The sequence below is a fragment of the Heterodontus francisci genome, chromosome 7 (assembly GCF_036365525.1).
Source record: "Heterodontus francisci isolate sHetFra1 chromosome 7, sHetFra1.hap1, whole genome shotgun sequence".
Taxonomy (NCBI): Eukaryota; Metazoa; Chordata; class Chondrichthyes; order Heterodontiformes; family Heterodontidae; genus Heterodontus; species Heterodontus francisci.
This window is the reverse complement of record NC_090377.1, coordinates 74,293,835-74,310,617: the sequence shown is the minus strand read 5'-3', so window position 1 is coordinate 74,310,617 and position 16,783 is coordinate 74,293,835. Positions and strand designations below refer to the sequence as shown.

Here is a 16,783-nt window from a genome sequence, read left to right as displayed (position 1 = left end):
ACTGTTACTGGGTCAAAATCCTGGAACTCCCTTCCTATCAGCACTTTGGTGTACCTACACCCCAAGGACTGCAGCAGTTCAAGAAGGCAGTTCACCATTACCTTCTCAAGGGCAATTAGGGATGGGTAATAAATGATGGCCTAGCCAGTGCCACCCACATCCCATGAACGAATAAAACTAATTTGTGTCATCTGCAAATTTTGAAATTGTATCCTGCACTCCCAAGTCTTCTTCTTCTTCTTCTTTGGCGTCCTTGTCTCGAGAGACAATGGGTAAGCGCCTGGAGGTGGTCAGTGGTTTGTGGAGCAGCGCCTGGAGTGGCTATAAAGGCCAATATTAGAGTGACAGACTCTTACACAGGTGCTGCAGAAGAAATTGTTTGTCGGGGCTGTTACACAGTTGGCTCTCCCCTTGCGCTTCTGTCTTTTTTCCTGCCAACTGCTAAGCCTCTTCGACTCGCCACACTTTAGCCCCGCCTTTATGGCTGACCGCCAGCTCTGGCGATCGCTGGCAACTGACTCCCACGACTTGAGATCAATGTCACAGGATTTCATGTCGTGTTTGCATACAACTTTAAAGCGGAGGCATGGACGGCCGGTGGGTCTGATACCAGTGGCAAGCTCACTGTACAATGTGTCTTTGGGGATCCTGCCATCTTCCATGCGGCTCACATGGCCAAGCCATCTCAAGCGCCGCTGACTCAGTAGTGTGTATAAGCTGGGGATGATGTCCGCCTCGAGGACTTCTGTGTTGGAGATACGGTCCTATTCATATATATCAAGAAAAGCAATGGTCCTAATACGAATCCCTGGGAACCCCACTGTATACTGTCCTCCAGTTGAAAAACAACCGTTCACCACTACTGTCTGTTTCCTGTCACTCAGCCAACTTTGTATCCATGCTGCCACTGTCCCTTTTCTTATATGGGTTTCAACTTTGTTGACAAGCCTGTTTTGTGGCACTTTATCAAACGCCTTTTGGAAGGCCATCTACACCACATCAACCGTATTACCCTCATCAATCTCCTCTGTTACCTCATCAAATACTGAATCAAATTAGTCAAACACAATTTTCCCTTAGTAAATTCATGCTGGCATTCTTTAATTAATCCACATTTGTCCAAGTGACTATTAATGTTGTCCTGGATTATTGTTTCTAAAAGTTTTCCCACCACCGAGGTTAAACTGAGTGGCCTGTAGTTGCTGTGAGCGAGGGTGTAACATTTGCAATTCTCCAGTCCTCTGTCACCACCCCTGTATCTAAGGAGGATTGGAAGATTATGGCCAGTGCCTCTGCAATTTCCTCCCTTACTTCCCTCAGTATACTTAGGACAAAGACAGGCCGGAAATAAAGGTACTGAATTGGGGGAAGGTCGATTTCAAGATGATAAAACAGGATCTGGCCAAAGTGGACTGGGAGCAGCTACTTGTAGGAAAGTTTACATCAGACCAGTGGGAGTCGTTCAAAGAGGAAGTAGTGAGGGTTCAGAGACAACATGTACCCGTCAAGGTGAAGGGTAGGACTAGCAAGTCCAGGGAACCCTGGATGTCAAGGGATATAGAGGGATGGATCAGAAAAAAAAAAGGATGCTTATGGCAGATTCAGAGCGCTGAAAACAGCGGAGGCAGTAGAGGAGTATAGAAAGTGTAGGGGGGTACTAAAAAACGTAATTAGGAGAGCGAAGACGGGACATGAAAAAACACTGGCAGGCAAGATAAAGGAAAATTCTAAGGCATTTTATAAGTATATTAAGGGCAAGAGGATTGCCAGGGAAAGAGTGGGGCCCATTAGGGACCAAAGTGGCAATCTGTGTGTGGAGCCGGAGGACATCGGTGAGGTTTTAAATGATTACGATGTAGGTGTAGAAATCAGGGAGGGGGGTTGTGATATACTTGAACATATTAGCATTGAAAGGGATGAAGTATTAGCTATTTTAGCGGGCGTAAAAGTGGATAAATCCCTAGTCCCAGATGAGATGTATCCCAGGCTGTTATGCGAGGCAAGGGAGGAGATAGCAGGGCCTCTGACACAAATTTTCAAATCCTCTCTGGCCACAGGAGAGGTACCAGAGGACTGGAGGACAGCGAATGTGGTACCATTATTCAAGAAGGGTAGCAGGGATAAACCAGGGAAACAGGACAGTGAGTCCAACATCAGTGGTAGGGAAACTATTGGAAAAAATTCTGAGGGACAGGATTAATCTCTACTTGGAGAGGCAGGGATTAATCAGAGGTAGTCAGCATGGCTTTGTCGGGGGAGATCATGTCTAACTAACTTGATTGAATTTTTCGAGGCAGTGACAAGATGTGTAGATGAGGGTAAAGCAGTTGATGTAGTCTACATGGACTTCAGTAAGGCTTTTGATAAAGTCCCACATGGAAGATTGGTTAAGAAGGTAAGAGCCCATGGGATCCAGAGTAATTTGGCAAATTGGATCCAAAATTGGCTTAGTGGCAAGAGGCAGAGGGTGATGGTCGAGTGTTTTTTTTGTGAATGGAAGCCTGTGATAAGTGGTGTACTGCAGGGATCGATGCTGGGACCCTTGCTGTTTGTAGTGTACATTAATGATTTAGACATGAATAGAGGAGGTATGATAAGTAAGTTCGCAGATGACACGAAAATTGGTGGTGTCGTAAATAGTGAGGAGGAAGGCCTTAGATTACAGGATGATATAGATGGGCTGGTAAGATGGGCGGAGCAGTGGCAAATGGAATTTAATCCTGAGACGTGTGAGGTGATGCGTTTTGGGAGGACTAACAAGGCAAGGGAATATACAATGGATGGTAGGACCCTAGGAAGTACAGAATGTCAGAGGGACCTTGGTGTACTTGTCCATAGATCACTGAAGGAAGCAGCACAGGTAGTTAAGGTGGTTAGGAAGGCATATGGGATACTTGCCTTTATCAGCCGAAGCATAGACTATAAGGGCAGGGAGATTATGATGGAGCGGTATAAAACGCTAGTTAGGCCACAGCTGGAGTATTGTGTACAGTTCTGGGCACCACACGATAGGAAAGATGTGATTGCACTGGAGAGGGTGCAGAGGAGATTCACCAGGATGTTGCCTGGGCTGGAGCATTTCAGCTATGAAGAGAGACTGAAAAGGCTAGGGTTGTTTGCCTTAGAGTAGAGAAGGATGAGAGGGGACATGATTGAGGTATAGAAAATTATGAGGGGCATTGATAGGTTAGATAGGAAGAAACATTTTCCCTTAGCGGAGAGGTCAATAACCAGGAGGCATAGATTTAAGGTAAGGGGCAGGAGGTTTAGAAGGGATTTGAGGAAAATTTTGTTCACCCAGAGCGTGGTTGGAATCTGGAACACACTGCCTGAAGAGGTGGTAGAGGCAGGAACCCTCACAACATTTAAGAAGTATTTAGATGAGCACTTAAAACGCCATAGCATACAAGGCTACGGGCCAAGTGCTGGAAAATGGGATTAGAATAGTTAGGTGCTTGATGGCCGGCATGGACACGATGGGCCAAAGGGCCTGTTTCTGTGCTGTATAACTCTATGATTCTGTGACTTAGATGCATCTGATCCAGTCCTGGTGACTTAGTAACATTAAGTACAGCCAGCCTTTCTAATACCTCCTCTTTATCAATTTCTAGCCCATCCAGTGTTTCAACTACATCCTCTTTTCCTGTGACTTTGGTAGCATCTTCTTCCTTGATAAAGACAGATGCAATGTACTCATTTAGTACCTCAGCCATGCTCTCTGCCTCCATGTAAAATATCCTTTTTGGTCCCTAATCACCCTCAGTCCTCCTTTTATCACCTTTTTACTATATATATGCCTACAGGAGATCTTTAGATTCCCTTTTATGTTGTATCTCCGTCCCTTCTCATACTCTCTCTTTGCTGCTCATTTCTTTTTTCACTTCCCCTCTGAACTTTCTACATTCAGCCTGGTTCTCACTTGCATTATCAACCTGACATCTGTTATACACACCCTTTTTCTGCTTCATCTTTCTCTCTATTTCGTTCATCATCCAGGGAGCTCTGGCTTTGTTTGTCCTACCTTTCCCCCCTCGTGGTAATGTACCTCGACTGTACATGAACTATCTCCTCTTTAAAGGCAGCCCATTGGTCCATTATATTTTTGCCTTCCAATCTTTGATTCCAATTTATCTCAGATTCGTTCTCACCTCATGGAAATTGGTCCTCCCCCAATTAACTACTTTTACTCTGGATTGCTCCTTGTCCTTTATCATAGCTAACCTAAACCTTATGATACTAGGATCCTAAATGTCCCCTATATGTTCCCCTCCTGACATTTGATCCAATTGCCCCACTTCATTCCCCAGAACCAGATCTACCAATACCACCTTCCTCGTTGGACTGGAAACACATTGGAAACATTTCGAAAATTCTCCTGAAACATACTGGTGTAGAAAATTCTCACTGCTCCAGATAGTAACTTCAAAACAAGTCTGTTTTTATAAGCTTTTCTACGTACATCCAGACCTTTAAAAATGTATCTCTTCTACATTACCAATTCTTGGGATAGGAATGTTACTGGCAAGGCCAGCATTTATTGCCCATTCTCAGTTGCCCTGAGAAGTGATGGTAAACTATCCTTTTGAACCGCTGAGTGGTTGGGTATAGTGGCTTGCTAGGCCATTTTACCTGGCAATTGAGAGTCAATCACATTGGTGGGGAACTGTAGTTATGTATTTGCCAGAGCAGGTAAGGTCAGCAGATTTTCAGAACATTAGTGAACTAGTTGACTATATGCAACAATCCGGCAGCTTCAGAAACACTTTCAGTGATTATACTGTTTAAAACGTATCTGTTCCTCCCTTTTAAAAAATATTATAATTTAAGGTTAATTTTTCACTTTTTCCCAATATACTACTTCATATTCTTCTGCATTGGACTGGGTCTGCCAACTATTTACCCACTCCACTAATTTGTCTGTCTTTTGCATTCTTCCTTACAGTTTTCCATGCTTCTAATTTGCTGATAACAAATTGTGATATCATTCCTCTTTACTTGTTTTCTATTTATAAACATTATTTGGACATAGGCTGAGATCCATGAAGATCAATACATTTTCCACCACTCTGAAAAACTTTCATTTACCCCCACCTTTATTTTCTCTCTTGTCCATGCATCTACATTCTCCTTAATAACACATGCCTTAATGCCTCTTATGTGGCACTTTATCAAATGCCTTCTGAAAATTCATGGGTAAAGCATCCACCACATTTCCATTATCGTACATTCAGATTTCATCACTAAATCCAATTAGTAAACCATGACCTCTTTACAAAGCCTATATCTGTCAGTGCTAATTAATTTCATCCTACATTCTGGACTCTAAGACTCTGAAATTCCATAGGGCTACCAGTCTCCCACTATAACTTCAGCAGAAACTCCAGTTTCACCCTTGCTTTAGCTAAGTTTCCATCAAATATTATTATCCTACATTCTAATTAGCACCTCTAGTTCACCAACTTCATATCTAATATTTTGAACATTCCTATAAACAAGCTGCAACTCTAAGCCATTCATAGTACCTCAATTTGCTCTTCATTCTACCCATTTCTTCTTTCCGTAAACTGCTGAACCTCTCTCGTTTTTTCCCCATGGGTAATATCTCCCTAGCACTTTATTTTATACAACTTTTCCCCCTTCACTATACTGATTTCTAATACTTCCTTAATGAGTTAAGATTTAGATTCTAATCAGGAGGTACTACATACCATCATAAAGATTCAAGTGAGGAGTGAAGTCGCAACCAAGTTAATGTAGCTTCAATGTTTTGTCTATGTTTTGTTCATATCATGCCAAACTTGCTTTTCTGGAGTAATTCAGGGATAAAGTACCTTGCGGCCCTGATGGCCTGGTCATCCAGATGTGGTTGAGCTCATGTCAGTCAAAGGAGAGTTGCCAATGACCTGCTAGTAAATGTCGCAAATTAGGTTTCCAAAAGGAATTCTGTCAAACTGGAGTACAAATCTTATGTCTCAGTTTGTGATGCAACTGTGGAAGTGGCTCCAAATCAAACCATTTTGCACCATCCCATGCCATTATCAGACAAAATAGCTGGCGGAGAAGCTCAATGAGACACTGACAGACATATGATGTGCATATGTTGAACAGATCTTTTGGGATTAAAATTGTTGTATCTAGGGTTGGATTTCTAGTCCCTGCTGGGGGCGGGATCGGAGGGAGATGGGTGCAGGCGTATTCCGTTGCTCCATCCAACCCCCGGGCTATCTTCGCGGAGGCAGGATGGGCAGGGCAGCAGGGCTACTTAAGGCCAATTTAAGGAGGCTAACTGGGATTTTTCAGTTGTCCTGCAGGTTCCCGCAGGTGGCAGGGGCGAGTTTAACTGCCTGGAGGTGGCCTCCTGGCAGCAGAATGGGAGGTCAGCACTCCAGGCAGGCCCAGAGCTCCTCCCTGCTAGGTGCTGCAGCAGCTGCAGGCCGCCCTGTAGAGGGACTTCTCAGCCTGCACAACCTCCCCCCCCACCACCACCACCTCTCAACCCACCACAGCTACAAAAGACACTTCTTTGTTTAAATTTTTAAAAAGTTGGATTGGAGAGAGGGCACCTCCATTTTGAAGCCCCCTGTCCCTTACTTACTTGCCATCACGGTCAGCTGCTTCTTTCATGCTGGAGGGCCTCTGATTGGTCATCCAGCCTCAAGAGTCCACCCACCAGCCTTTGCCCGCTGTCTGCCATTAATTGGCCACTATGGGAAAAATCACAATGAGTGACTGTTTCCCACTCAGTGCGGGCTTCTGACCCATATTTGAGCCTGACAGCAGGGTTCAAAAGTCTGCAGGGAAAATCCTGCTCCTAGCATTTGTAGATAAGGAGATAGAGATACCAAAGGCATCAACATAGTTCTCATTCTATGAGTTATTACATGGATGCCGAAGATGCTAACGTGTTTGCTAACATTAGCAGATGGGAAAAATACACCCTAACTTTAGCCTTTCTAGTTTAAACTGGAATTAATTTGTTGAACAAATTTTTCCCTGATATATAGTATTGTACTGCACAGGAAAAAAGCTTGGCTTCACCATTGATTCTGGAAAACTCCACAATGTCTCCCTTGGGCAAGGGCAAGAGGCAGTAGCTGAACAAGCTGTGGCAAAAGCGTCTAAAGAAGGACACTGGGTTATCCTGCAGGCAAGTTAGTTTTGTGTGAAGCATAGTTGTACTGCGATGGATATTCTTTTTATGACTTGATTTAAAAGGGAGCTGCAGTGGATCAAGAAGCTCATTAAGAGGTATAACTCTATTTCTAGCATCGGCATTACACTGTTGTAACATACTAACCAGCCAAACTATAATTTCTAATTTTCCACTTTGCTTCAGGTTTATAACTTTTGTTGCCAAACCCTTGGATTGCTTCAAGAAATTGGATGTTTTTATGAAATAAAATGTTGCAGTAGGTGATCAGTACCTACAGTTAGACTAAAACATTTTTCAGTTGGATACTTAGTCATTGAGTATATTCAAGACAGAGATCGATAGATTTTGAGCACTAAGTGTATCAAGGGTTATGGGGATAATGCAGGGAGGTGGATTTGAGGTAGATAATCAACCGGGATCTTATTGAATGGCAAAGCAGACTCGAAGGGGCGAAAGACCTACTCTGCCCCTATTTCATAGGAGGGCTCCCATCGTATAAGCGAATGTTAAACTTTAATGCTAAAATCATATAAATTGTAACAGTATGGCCGGATTTTGTAGGAGTTTTTGATGGCCGATTGTCAGCATTCGTCATCATTACCCCTCTGAAACTGACCACAACTTCAGGATGAACGCAGAAAGCCTGAATTTCCAGTCTGTCACTCACTGCTCCTCCACAGGTTGCTCAGTGGATGACCGCCCCACTTTTGCTTTTGGACAGAGCTGTTCGTTATTCTGCCATTAACACTTTCGCTGGACAAATGCTTTGTCTTTTGCTACAACTATTAGCACTCCCTTTGCCTTTTATTCCATGACATCTTTGTCATTTAATCTCTCCTGCCCTCTGTCCTATCACACACCTTCCCTTTTGTTCTTCATTCCATCCCCACCATCCCACCTTCACTTGCTCAAAGCCTATTGCATTTCTAACCTTTGCCATTTCTGATGAAAGGTCATCGACCTGAAATGTTAACTCTTTCCACAGCTGCTGCCAGACCTATTGAGTATTTCCAGCACTTTCTAGCTTTATTTCAGATTTCCAGCATTCGCAGTATTTTACTTTTAATTTGTATTTGGGAATGTTGTTAAATGATACCATTAAGATTAATTACTAGATTTGTAAAAACTAAATTTTTAAAAACTTTTTAAGAAGTTTTTCATGATATTTCAACTTCTCCCTTCACTCCATGTGTATGTCCCAATCTTTATTTTACTCTAGATAAAATTTTTAAAGCAATTTGATTTTAGTGCTTTTTATTTCTTTGTTGGTTGCCTGTGAGAATTTTTTAATGTGATTGGCTGCTTGGACAGCTTGATGACATCACTGCAGCTCCACTCTGGGAATACCCATTAAAGAATGTTGCAAACTAGCACATTAAGAGAGGTTTAGATCTTGCCACAGAGATCGCTAAACCGCTCAGCAAGCCTTTCTGCAAGGTCAACAGTGAGCTCCTTTGCTTCACCACTGACGGCAATATCCAGGCCCATGAAAAGGCATATGTTCTTTTACTTCAGTAAGGATACTCTTTTTTATTGTCCAGGCTAACATTATCATTGTGCAGGACAATTGCAATTGCCTCTCTAGACAACACATCCAGGCTCAAAACCCAGTTTTACTTGGTGCTCCTGCAAACGAATGCCCATCGATGTTGGGAAAGAAAAATTAGGTGAGAAATGTAATGAGTTCTTTTTATCTTGTCTGATGCAACCAGCGCCAGTGTCAATCTTGACCCTGAGTGTATGTTTGCCAGCTTTCTTCGGGCACATGATGTAATAGTGGCGAAAGTTTTCAGTTGTTTGACATCATCAACATGATGTATCAGGTTCACAATCTGGAATGCCTGTTTGTCTTCTGGCTGAAAATTACTTCTCTCTGGGTCTTGTCTCAAGTCTATTTTGCTGTGGACTTCATGTATCGGCTTGCGTTTATGGAGGTCTCCTGGTGCTTTTCTTGCTGCGGTTGCCCTGTTTTCTGTTTGCTTGTGTTCTACCATGACTTCCGGCTACACCTTAGGAGCCAGATTTCTTGCACAGGTGAGCCCAGTGTCCTTTTGTACCACACGCCTTGCACAGGGCTTGACATGCAGGACAACTTCGCCGTGAGTGGAACCAACCACACTTACCAAGCAGCTTGCTTGCTCTTTTCGACCTGGTTATCGTGCCAATACTATTGGCTACACCTAGTGCTTGCAGTTGCTATTGTCCAGCTACAATTTCCTGCCATCTTTTAGCAGTGTATCAATGCTGTGACCTTTCTTTTACCCCAAGAGGTCCTTCTGAAACGCTTCAATGGGTGTTGATACAATCACCAACTCCATTATTCAGTCTGACTGTTCAGTTTCTGAGAAATCACATTCATTGCCCTTATTACGGCATCCACTGATGAACTGGTCTATTGATTCCTGTGGCTGTTGCCTGTAGGACATCAATTCCAGGTGGTGAATTCTAAAATTCACTCTTAATCGGAGCTGATATTCCAGCACTTTCCATATATTTGCAGGATCTTGCTGGTCCTTGTCAGATAAGCCTGAGGTATTGACTCTGGGTAATCCCTCATTTCCAACTGCTGTTAGTATTTTTACAGCCTGTTTCTGTGGTTCTACAATTACGTGGTCTGTAAAGCATAACTGCATTCTTTGTTTGGAAAGTGAACTCATAGGATATCCATGGCCTTCCAATTCATGCTGGGAAATTTGATATCCATCTTCCTACTGTTCCTTTGCTTAAAACTTGCTTTACGCACTTGCTTTATGACTCTCTACTGTTTCCCTTTTAAGAAACTCTTGGCTGCTTTGATCGACAGGACCTGGTGTTTAGCATGTTGGTCTGTTCATTTTGCTTCCAGTGCTCTAGTCTGTCTGTTTATACAGCTGTGCAATAGGTATTTCAAGTACTTTTTTGTCTGCTAGACTTTGTTTATACAGCCGTTCACTAGGCAATTCTTCACACTTGAATGGTTTTATGGGTTTTGTTAAACATTGGCTGAGTAAATGAAGGCTCTTCCCGCTTGAGTGATCTCATGTTTTTTTTAATAGCTTTAGCTGCGGGCTGCATGAAAGGAGGATTCCCGTGCTTTTTTCTGTCAGATGCCTCCTGTAATGGCGCCGACATTGATCAGCATGGGGAAGGAGTCTGGTCTTCCCTGTTTTTTCTACGACGGAGCTTTTTTTAAAAAAAATCAATTTTCTAAGCACCTCAAAGCTTTTTTCAATGGGGATTCCTGGACCGTCGGGACAGTGACTCACCCAATTGCAGTGATTGATTTGCAGCCTGTCATTCAGCGCTCTGTCTTCTATAGCTTGAGGTGAGCTCTTTTTTTTTAACTGTTTGAGTCAGTATTTTTTGAACTTTCTGTCCAGTGGCTGTAGGAAAGTCATTTTCAAAGCTACTTTACCTGTGGTCTTCAAACCTAGACTTTGTCTTCTCATCACAGCTGCCACCATATCATGAGTTCTTTTTATGTTGTCTGATGCAACATAAATGAGATGCGTGGAGTACAGTTAGTTGAAGATCTCAAAAGAGATGTATTACAGCTAACTATTATGTACAGTACAGAGCTAATTATTTACAGAACCTTACTCTAGGTGTTATAATTGTAGAGTGACTCACACTTGTAGTCACATAACTCCATCCTGGTACTTAGCTCAATAGCATACTAAGATCCTAAAGGGACACCACTCTTCAAGGTGTTACATCATTCCTATTTCTTGTAAATACACTTTTAATGTAAGGACCTGCTCCAGGTACAAGCACTCCACTCCTCTTTGGGGGAAATCCTTAGAAATCCCAGAGCAATGCAAATGATCTCGAGCCTTTTTCCCCTCTGCTTTTTGCCAGGGAACTCTGCCACCAAAAAGAGGAAAGTCAAAGCTATTGGGTCCATTTTTAGGTGACCTCTCTGTGCTTTTACTTGACTTTTTCTATTTCCTCTTTTATCTTTAAAGATGCAAAATCGATCTGTGTTCCTCCACTTTTAAGAATCTTAAAATAAAGGGTATACATCTGTTTATCATTTCTTACCCCCACCCCCATCCTCCAGAATGTACAACTTCACATTTACCTGTATTTAAACTATATTTGCCACTCTCTGTGGATATTGGCACCAATTCAGTTTAAGTAACACCTATTCTTTTAGGAGCACTTCCCCCCCACCCCCCCCCCCCCCCAGAATTCATCCGAATGCTGTAGAAGACCAAAACTCTCCTTTACCATTTGTGAAGTCACTTACTGGTGTGTCTAATCTGCATCTCCCTAAGTGGCCTAACTGTACACCAGGAGTAAATGTGAGATTACTACCATTGAGGGCCTGTTTTTACTCAAACTGCTTAAACTCCAATTGTAATACTTCCTCATTTTGTTGCTGCATTAGGTGCTTTCTCATCTTGAGTTACTGTCACTGTTGAATGCCGGAAAAAAAGAAGAAACAATGAAAATGCAATGTAATTCACAAGCTCCCACTCCAAGTCCAAAGTTCAGATTAAATTGTAAACATGATATAATGTGCAGAACCATAGATCATTGTGCTGGTCTTTGCTAAAGCAATCCAAAACTATTCCCATTTCAATGTTCTTTCCCTATAACCTGGCATCTTCCCCTGCTTCAAACATTTATTCCATTTTTCCTTTAAAAGGTGTAATATTCTCTGCCTCAACCACTATCTATGGCAAAGCATTCCATGCTCCAATTATCTTCTGGTTGAAGATATATCTCCTAACTTCTCTCCTCACCCTCTTACTGATAATTTCAATTTGACAAACCATTGCCAGTGCCTCTCCAGCCAAAGGAAATAATATTTCCTATTCAGTATATCAAAAGTCTTTACAAACAATTTCTAAGTCTCCTCAGCTTTTTCTGCTCCAGTGGAAATAATCACAGTATCTCAAGTCTCTACTCATAACTATAGTTTCCCATTCCTGGCAGCAATCAGGTGAATCTACACCGTACACTCTCCATGCTTTAATGTTGTTTCTGCAATGGGGTACCCAAAACTACACAACGTAATCCAAATGTGACCTAACCATTTTTAAAATATAAATCCATTATTACTTCTGTACTCTGTAACTCTATGCCCCTTTTTTAAAAATTCAAAATTCTATCGGCTTTATCCACCTGCACTCATACTTTGGGAATTATGTATTTGAACCCTCTGTTCATTCACATGCTTCAGCATCTTGCCATTGAGTGTATACTCTCATTCCCTTTTTCTCCCCTAAATGCATTACCTCACACTTAACGACATTAAAGTACTTGCTAATCCTTTCATGAGGTATTTTACAGTCTTCCTCACTGTTCCGTTTTGAATGCTTTGTGCCTTTACACAATCCTGATTCAATTTTTTGAAAGATTAACCTATCTTCTTTTTCTCTTGTTTTCTCATTTTACTTAAGAGCAATGAGTAATCTGAATTTCAATACATTCGTAAGTTTAATATATAGCTATTAATTTGAGCTGTTCTTTTTTCTGTCTTCCAATGGTCTCATATTTAAGAAGTAGCAGCAACGTTTTAGGTATTACCAATTGAAATGTGATGTATAAACTTAAATAGATATGTATATAATTTGTTTGAATGTAGCAATTTTTAATGTCAAAAAATGTTCAAATGCCCTGCAGAATATTCACTTAGTAGCTAAATGGCTCAGCAATTTAGAACAGCTTCTTGAGAAGAACAGTGAAGGATCCCATCCAGACTACCGTGTGTTCATGAGTGCAGAATCTGCTCCAACTCCTGAAGAGCACATTATTCCGCAAGGAATCCTTGAGAATGCTGTTAAAATTACCAATGAACCACCAACTGGTATGCTAGCTAATCTCCATGCAGCTTTGGATAATTTTGATCAGGTATGGCTGATAGCATTTCAATATTTTGGCAGACAGTAAGGAATGATTTGCAACTTAAATATTCTGTGCATGGGGCAGAAACAAAGATGGGAACTGGGAACAGTGACTTGTTTCACAAGAACTGTTGAGCCATATTGTTAAAACTATTGGCCTGGAATTCCAGGTGTGGGACATTCAGCTTTGCTGGTGAAGGAGGGAGAAGGGAGATACTGCTGATTATGATGTTGCTTCTTCCTCAATTTTGAGTCATTGATAAACACATTGGTCTTGAAAGTGAGGCCCTTTTTAACTCTTCATCAGTGAAATGTAGATATTGATTTTTCCATTTGGCTTCAAGCTCAAAGCAGTGTGTATTATATTTGTGTTACTGCAAAAGCTTAAACATGGCTTAGTGTTACCACGGGCTGAATTTTATGTTGTGGCGGTAGCTGTAAAAAATGGCGGCCCGCACGCACAGGCTTTACTCCGTCGAGCCACCACCATCTTAAACGTGTCGGCTCATTTACATGGCCGGGGCGGACTGCCTCCCTGGCCCCCGATGACGTGGAGGGGGCGGGCAGTGCGTCCCCGGCAACGGCGTCAGGTGCCATTGCGCAGGCACCGACACCATTTTTAAAGGGCTTCAAGCCCTTCCATTTCGTTTACATATTTAAAGATAAAAGCATTAAATTAAAAAAATTAAATAAATGTTTCTAGCCCCTCTCCCAGCCCCCCCAATTAACATACACTCTATTCCGTGCCCTCTCCCCCCGAAAATACTTAGCTTCTGTACCTGGCTTCCCCCACTCATCAAAGTTCACAAACTTTTATCTTTAACCATTCCCTCCACCAATCAGATTAATTTGACCCACTTCCCCCTTCCACACTGAAATACTTACCTGCTCCCCTCTCCCTACCAGTGTCCCGCATTGGATCTCCGAATGGAGCGGGATGGACGGCGGGAGCAGGTAAGTATATAATTCATTTATTTTAATAAATTTAAATATTTAGGTTGGCCTCCTGTCACCAAGCAGCAGGGAGACCACCATGAGGCCTCGCCTCCACCGGCAATATCAGGCTGGGCCTTCCCGGTGTTGAGGCCTGTGGCAGGCCTCAGCCGGAGACATTTTCTGGGCTCCCCCACCGCAATCCCTAACATCAGGAGGCCCGTAAAATCCAGCCCCATGTCTTGGAGCTCAGTCATGCAGGGGATCTGTGTCTAAGATACTCCATGCAGATTTGCTGACCTCAGCATGCCGTTGGGTGCAGATACTGGGCTGAAGTTTATCAGCCCATCGCAGATACCAGAGGCAGAACCGGAAGTGGGTTCTGTCGCCACATGTCATGTGTGCGGCCAGCTGCCTGAGATCACGCGCAGTTGGTCAATTACCATAACCGAAGCTCAGTGCCCATCCTATTGCAAAACGGGGGTGGGCTACAAGGCATTGGTGGCATCAGATGACGGAAACACAGGTTCTGGCGCCAACTTTAAAGCACTATCAGCCCTGCTTGTACTGCTGCTTTTCACTGCTCCAGTGTCTCTGGAGTGCTGTTGGACCCCCCACCCCCCCACACTCCCAACTGTTGTTACTGCTGGACCCACCCCCATCCCACTCCCCACTGCTGCTGTTACTGTTGGACTCCCCAACCCCACTACCCACTGCTGCTGTTACTGCTGGACCTGCCCCCTACCCCCCACATCCCACCACTACCTTGGCTTCCCTTCACTACTTCTTCCCTTTCTTGCAGTAGTGCCCTGAAAGAATGGAAGCTCACACGTCTGGGATCAAGGCTCAACATTTCCAGTGTTAATAATAAATTACAATATGTACATTTACAAGTGAAGTAAACCCCAGTGAACCACTCAGTGCTCTGACTGACATTGTGGCCCCCACTCTCGACTACACCTACACCATGATTCCTTTGTGGCCTCGGATGAAGTGGAGGCAGCCTGCTCACATGTCTCTATTTGTGGCTGAGATACATGTGATGGTCGTCCTCATGCTGGAGGTGCAAGTGGGGGCACTGGCATCAATGCAACAGCAGCCTCTGTCACAAGGCCCTGCTGCATAGATGGTCCCTCAGTCAGAGGGGCCAAGGAGGTCGATAATAATGCTGCCTATTGGGGGCGGGGGGGCACCCTCATCCTTTTCGGTGACTGCCTCAGCCCTTGGATGGTGCTCAGGTTCACTGGGGCACATTCACTCCATGCATGTCTGCCAGGGCCATTCAGCTCCTGACCTCATTACAACCTTGGTTCAAACATGGACAAAAGAGCTGATTCCTAGCTTCTGACCTGCTTTTGTAGCCACGATATTTATATGGCTACTCCAGTTCAATTTCTGGTCAATGATAACCCCCAGGATGTTGATAGTGGAGGATTCAGCAATCATAATGCCATTGAATGGCAAGGGGAGATGGTTAGATTCTGTCTTGTTGGAGATGGTCATTGCCTGAAACTTGTGTGGTGCGAATGTTACTTGCCACTTATCAGCCCCAGCCTGTATATTGTCCAGGTCTTGCTGAATTTCTACACTGACTGCTTCAGTCTCTGAGGAGTCACAAATGGTGCTGAACATTGTGCAATCATCAGCGAACATCCCCACTTCTGACCTTATGATTGAAGGAAGGTCATTGATGAAGCAGCTGAAGAGAGTTGGGCCTAGGACACTACCCTGAGGAACTCCTGCACTGATGTCCTGGAGCTGAGATGATTGACCTCCAACAGCCATAACCATCTTCCTTTGCACTCGGTATGACTCCAACCAGCGGAGGATTTTCCCCTGATTCCCATTGACTCCAGTTTTGCTGGGGCTCCTTGATGCCAAACTCGGTCAAATGCTGCCTTGATGTCAAGGGCTGTTGCCCTCACCTCACCTCGAATTCAGCTCTTTTGGCCATGAACCAAGGTTGTAATGAGGTCAGGAGTTGAGTGGCCCCAGTGGAACCCAAGCTGAGTGTCACTGAACCAGTTATTGCTAAGCACGTGCCTCTTGATAGCACTGTTGACGACACCTTCCATCACTTTACTGATGATTGAAAGCAGACTATTAGGGCGGTAATTGGCTGGGTTGGATTTGTCCTGCTTTTTGTGTACAGGACAGAACTGGGCAATTTTCCACATTGCTGGGTAGATGCCAGTGTTGTAGCTGTACTGGAAAAGCTTGGAGCACAGGTCTTCAATACTATTGCCAGAATGTTGTCAGGGCCCATAGACTTTGCAGTATCCAGTGCCTTCAGCCATTTCATGATATCAAGCGGAGTACTACTGCATATGGTTCTCCATGCAGTTGGCCACTCTGTCAGTGGAGGAGCTCATGCGTTCAAAGCCCTGAGCCGTGGTGGTGCACATGAGCTGAATGGACTCCTCCATTCTCAGCCCATGAGTCCACACTGCCTCAGTGAACTCCAACACGTGGGTACACATCTCATGCAGCTGGTCAAAGTAGAGCTGCCTTTGCTTGTGTCTCCTGAGGCCCCATATCTGCGCCAAGCTGGTCATGGCAACTCATGTCCTCCGTGCTCCAAGGGGGACTGCCCACAGCTACCACTGTCTCTCTCGCCTCCTCCTGCTCACTTGTGACATGCTCTCCTCACCCAGTGCCACCCTTGCTAACCACGCTGAACCCACAGATGTGAGTATATTTGCATTGGTAGAATGTGCGCTTGAATGATGTGATGGTTCTGGCGCTGCTATTTCGGTTTCTTGAAAGGTCCCTGGTGATGCTGCTGCACTGTCATGCAGCCCCTTTACAAGTGACCTTGTGGGAGATACAGGAAGGAGATCATGAGAACTCGCCTCTGACATCAGGT

At 43.8% G+C, this 16,783-nt stretch overlaps 1 protein-coding gene across 1 annotated transcript in view; it reads left to right on the top strand.

Annotated features, from left to right (window-relative positions):
* dnah9l (dynein, axonemal, heavy polypeptide 9 like) overlaps positions 1-16,783 on the top strand; it is a 563,466-nt gene that overhangs the window by 500,129 nt on the left and 46,554 nt on the right. The window contains exons 74-75 of the mRNA XM_068036275.1: positions 7,020-7,147; positions 12,764-12,991. Of these exons, the coding sequence (XP_067892376.1) occupies positions 7,020-7,147; positions 12,764-12,991 (356 nt within the window). The remainder of the gene's footprint in view (positions 1-7,019; positions 7,148-12,763; positions 12,992-16,783) is intronic.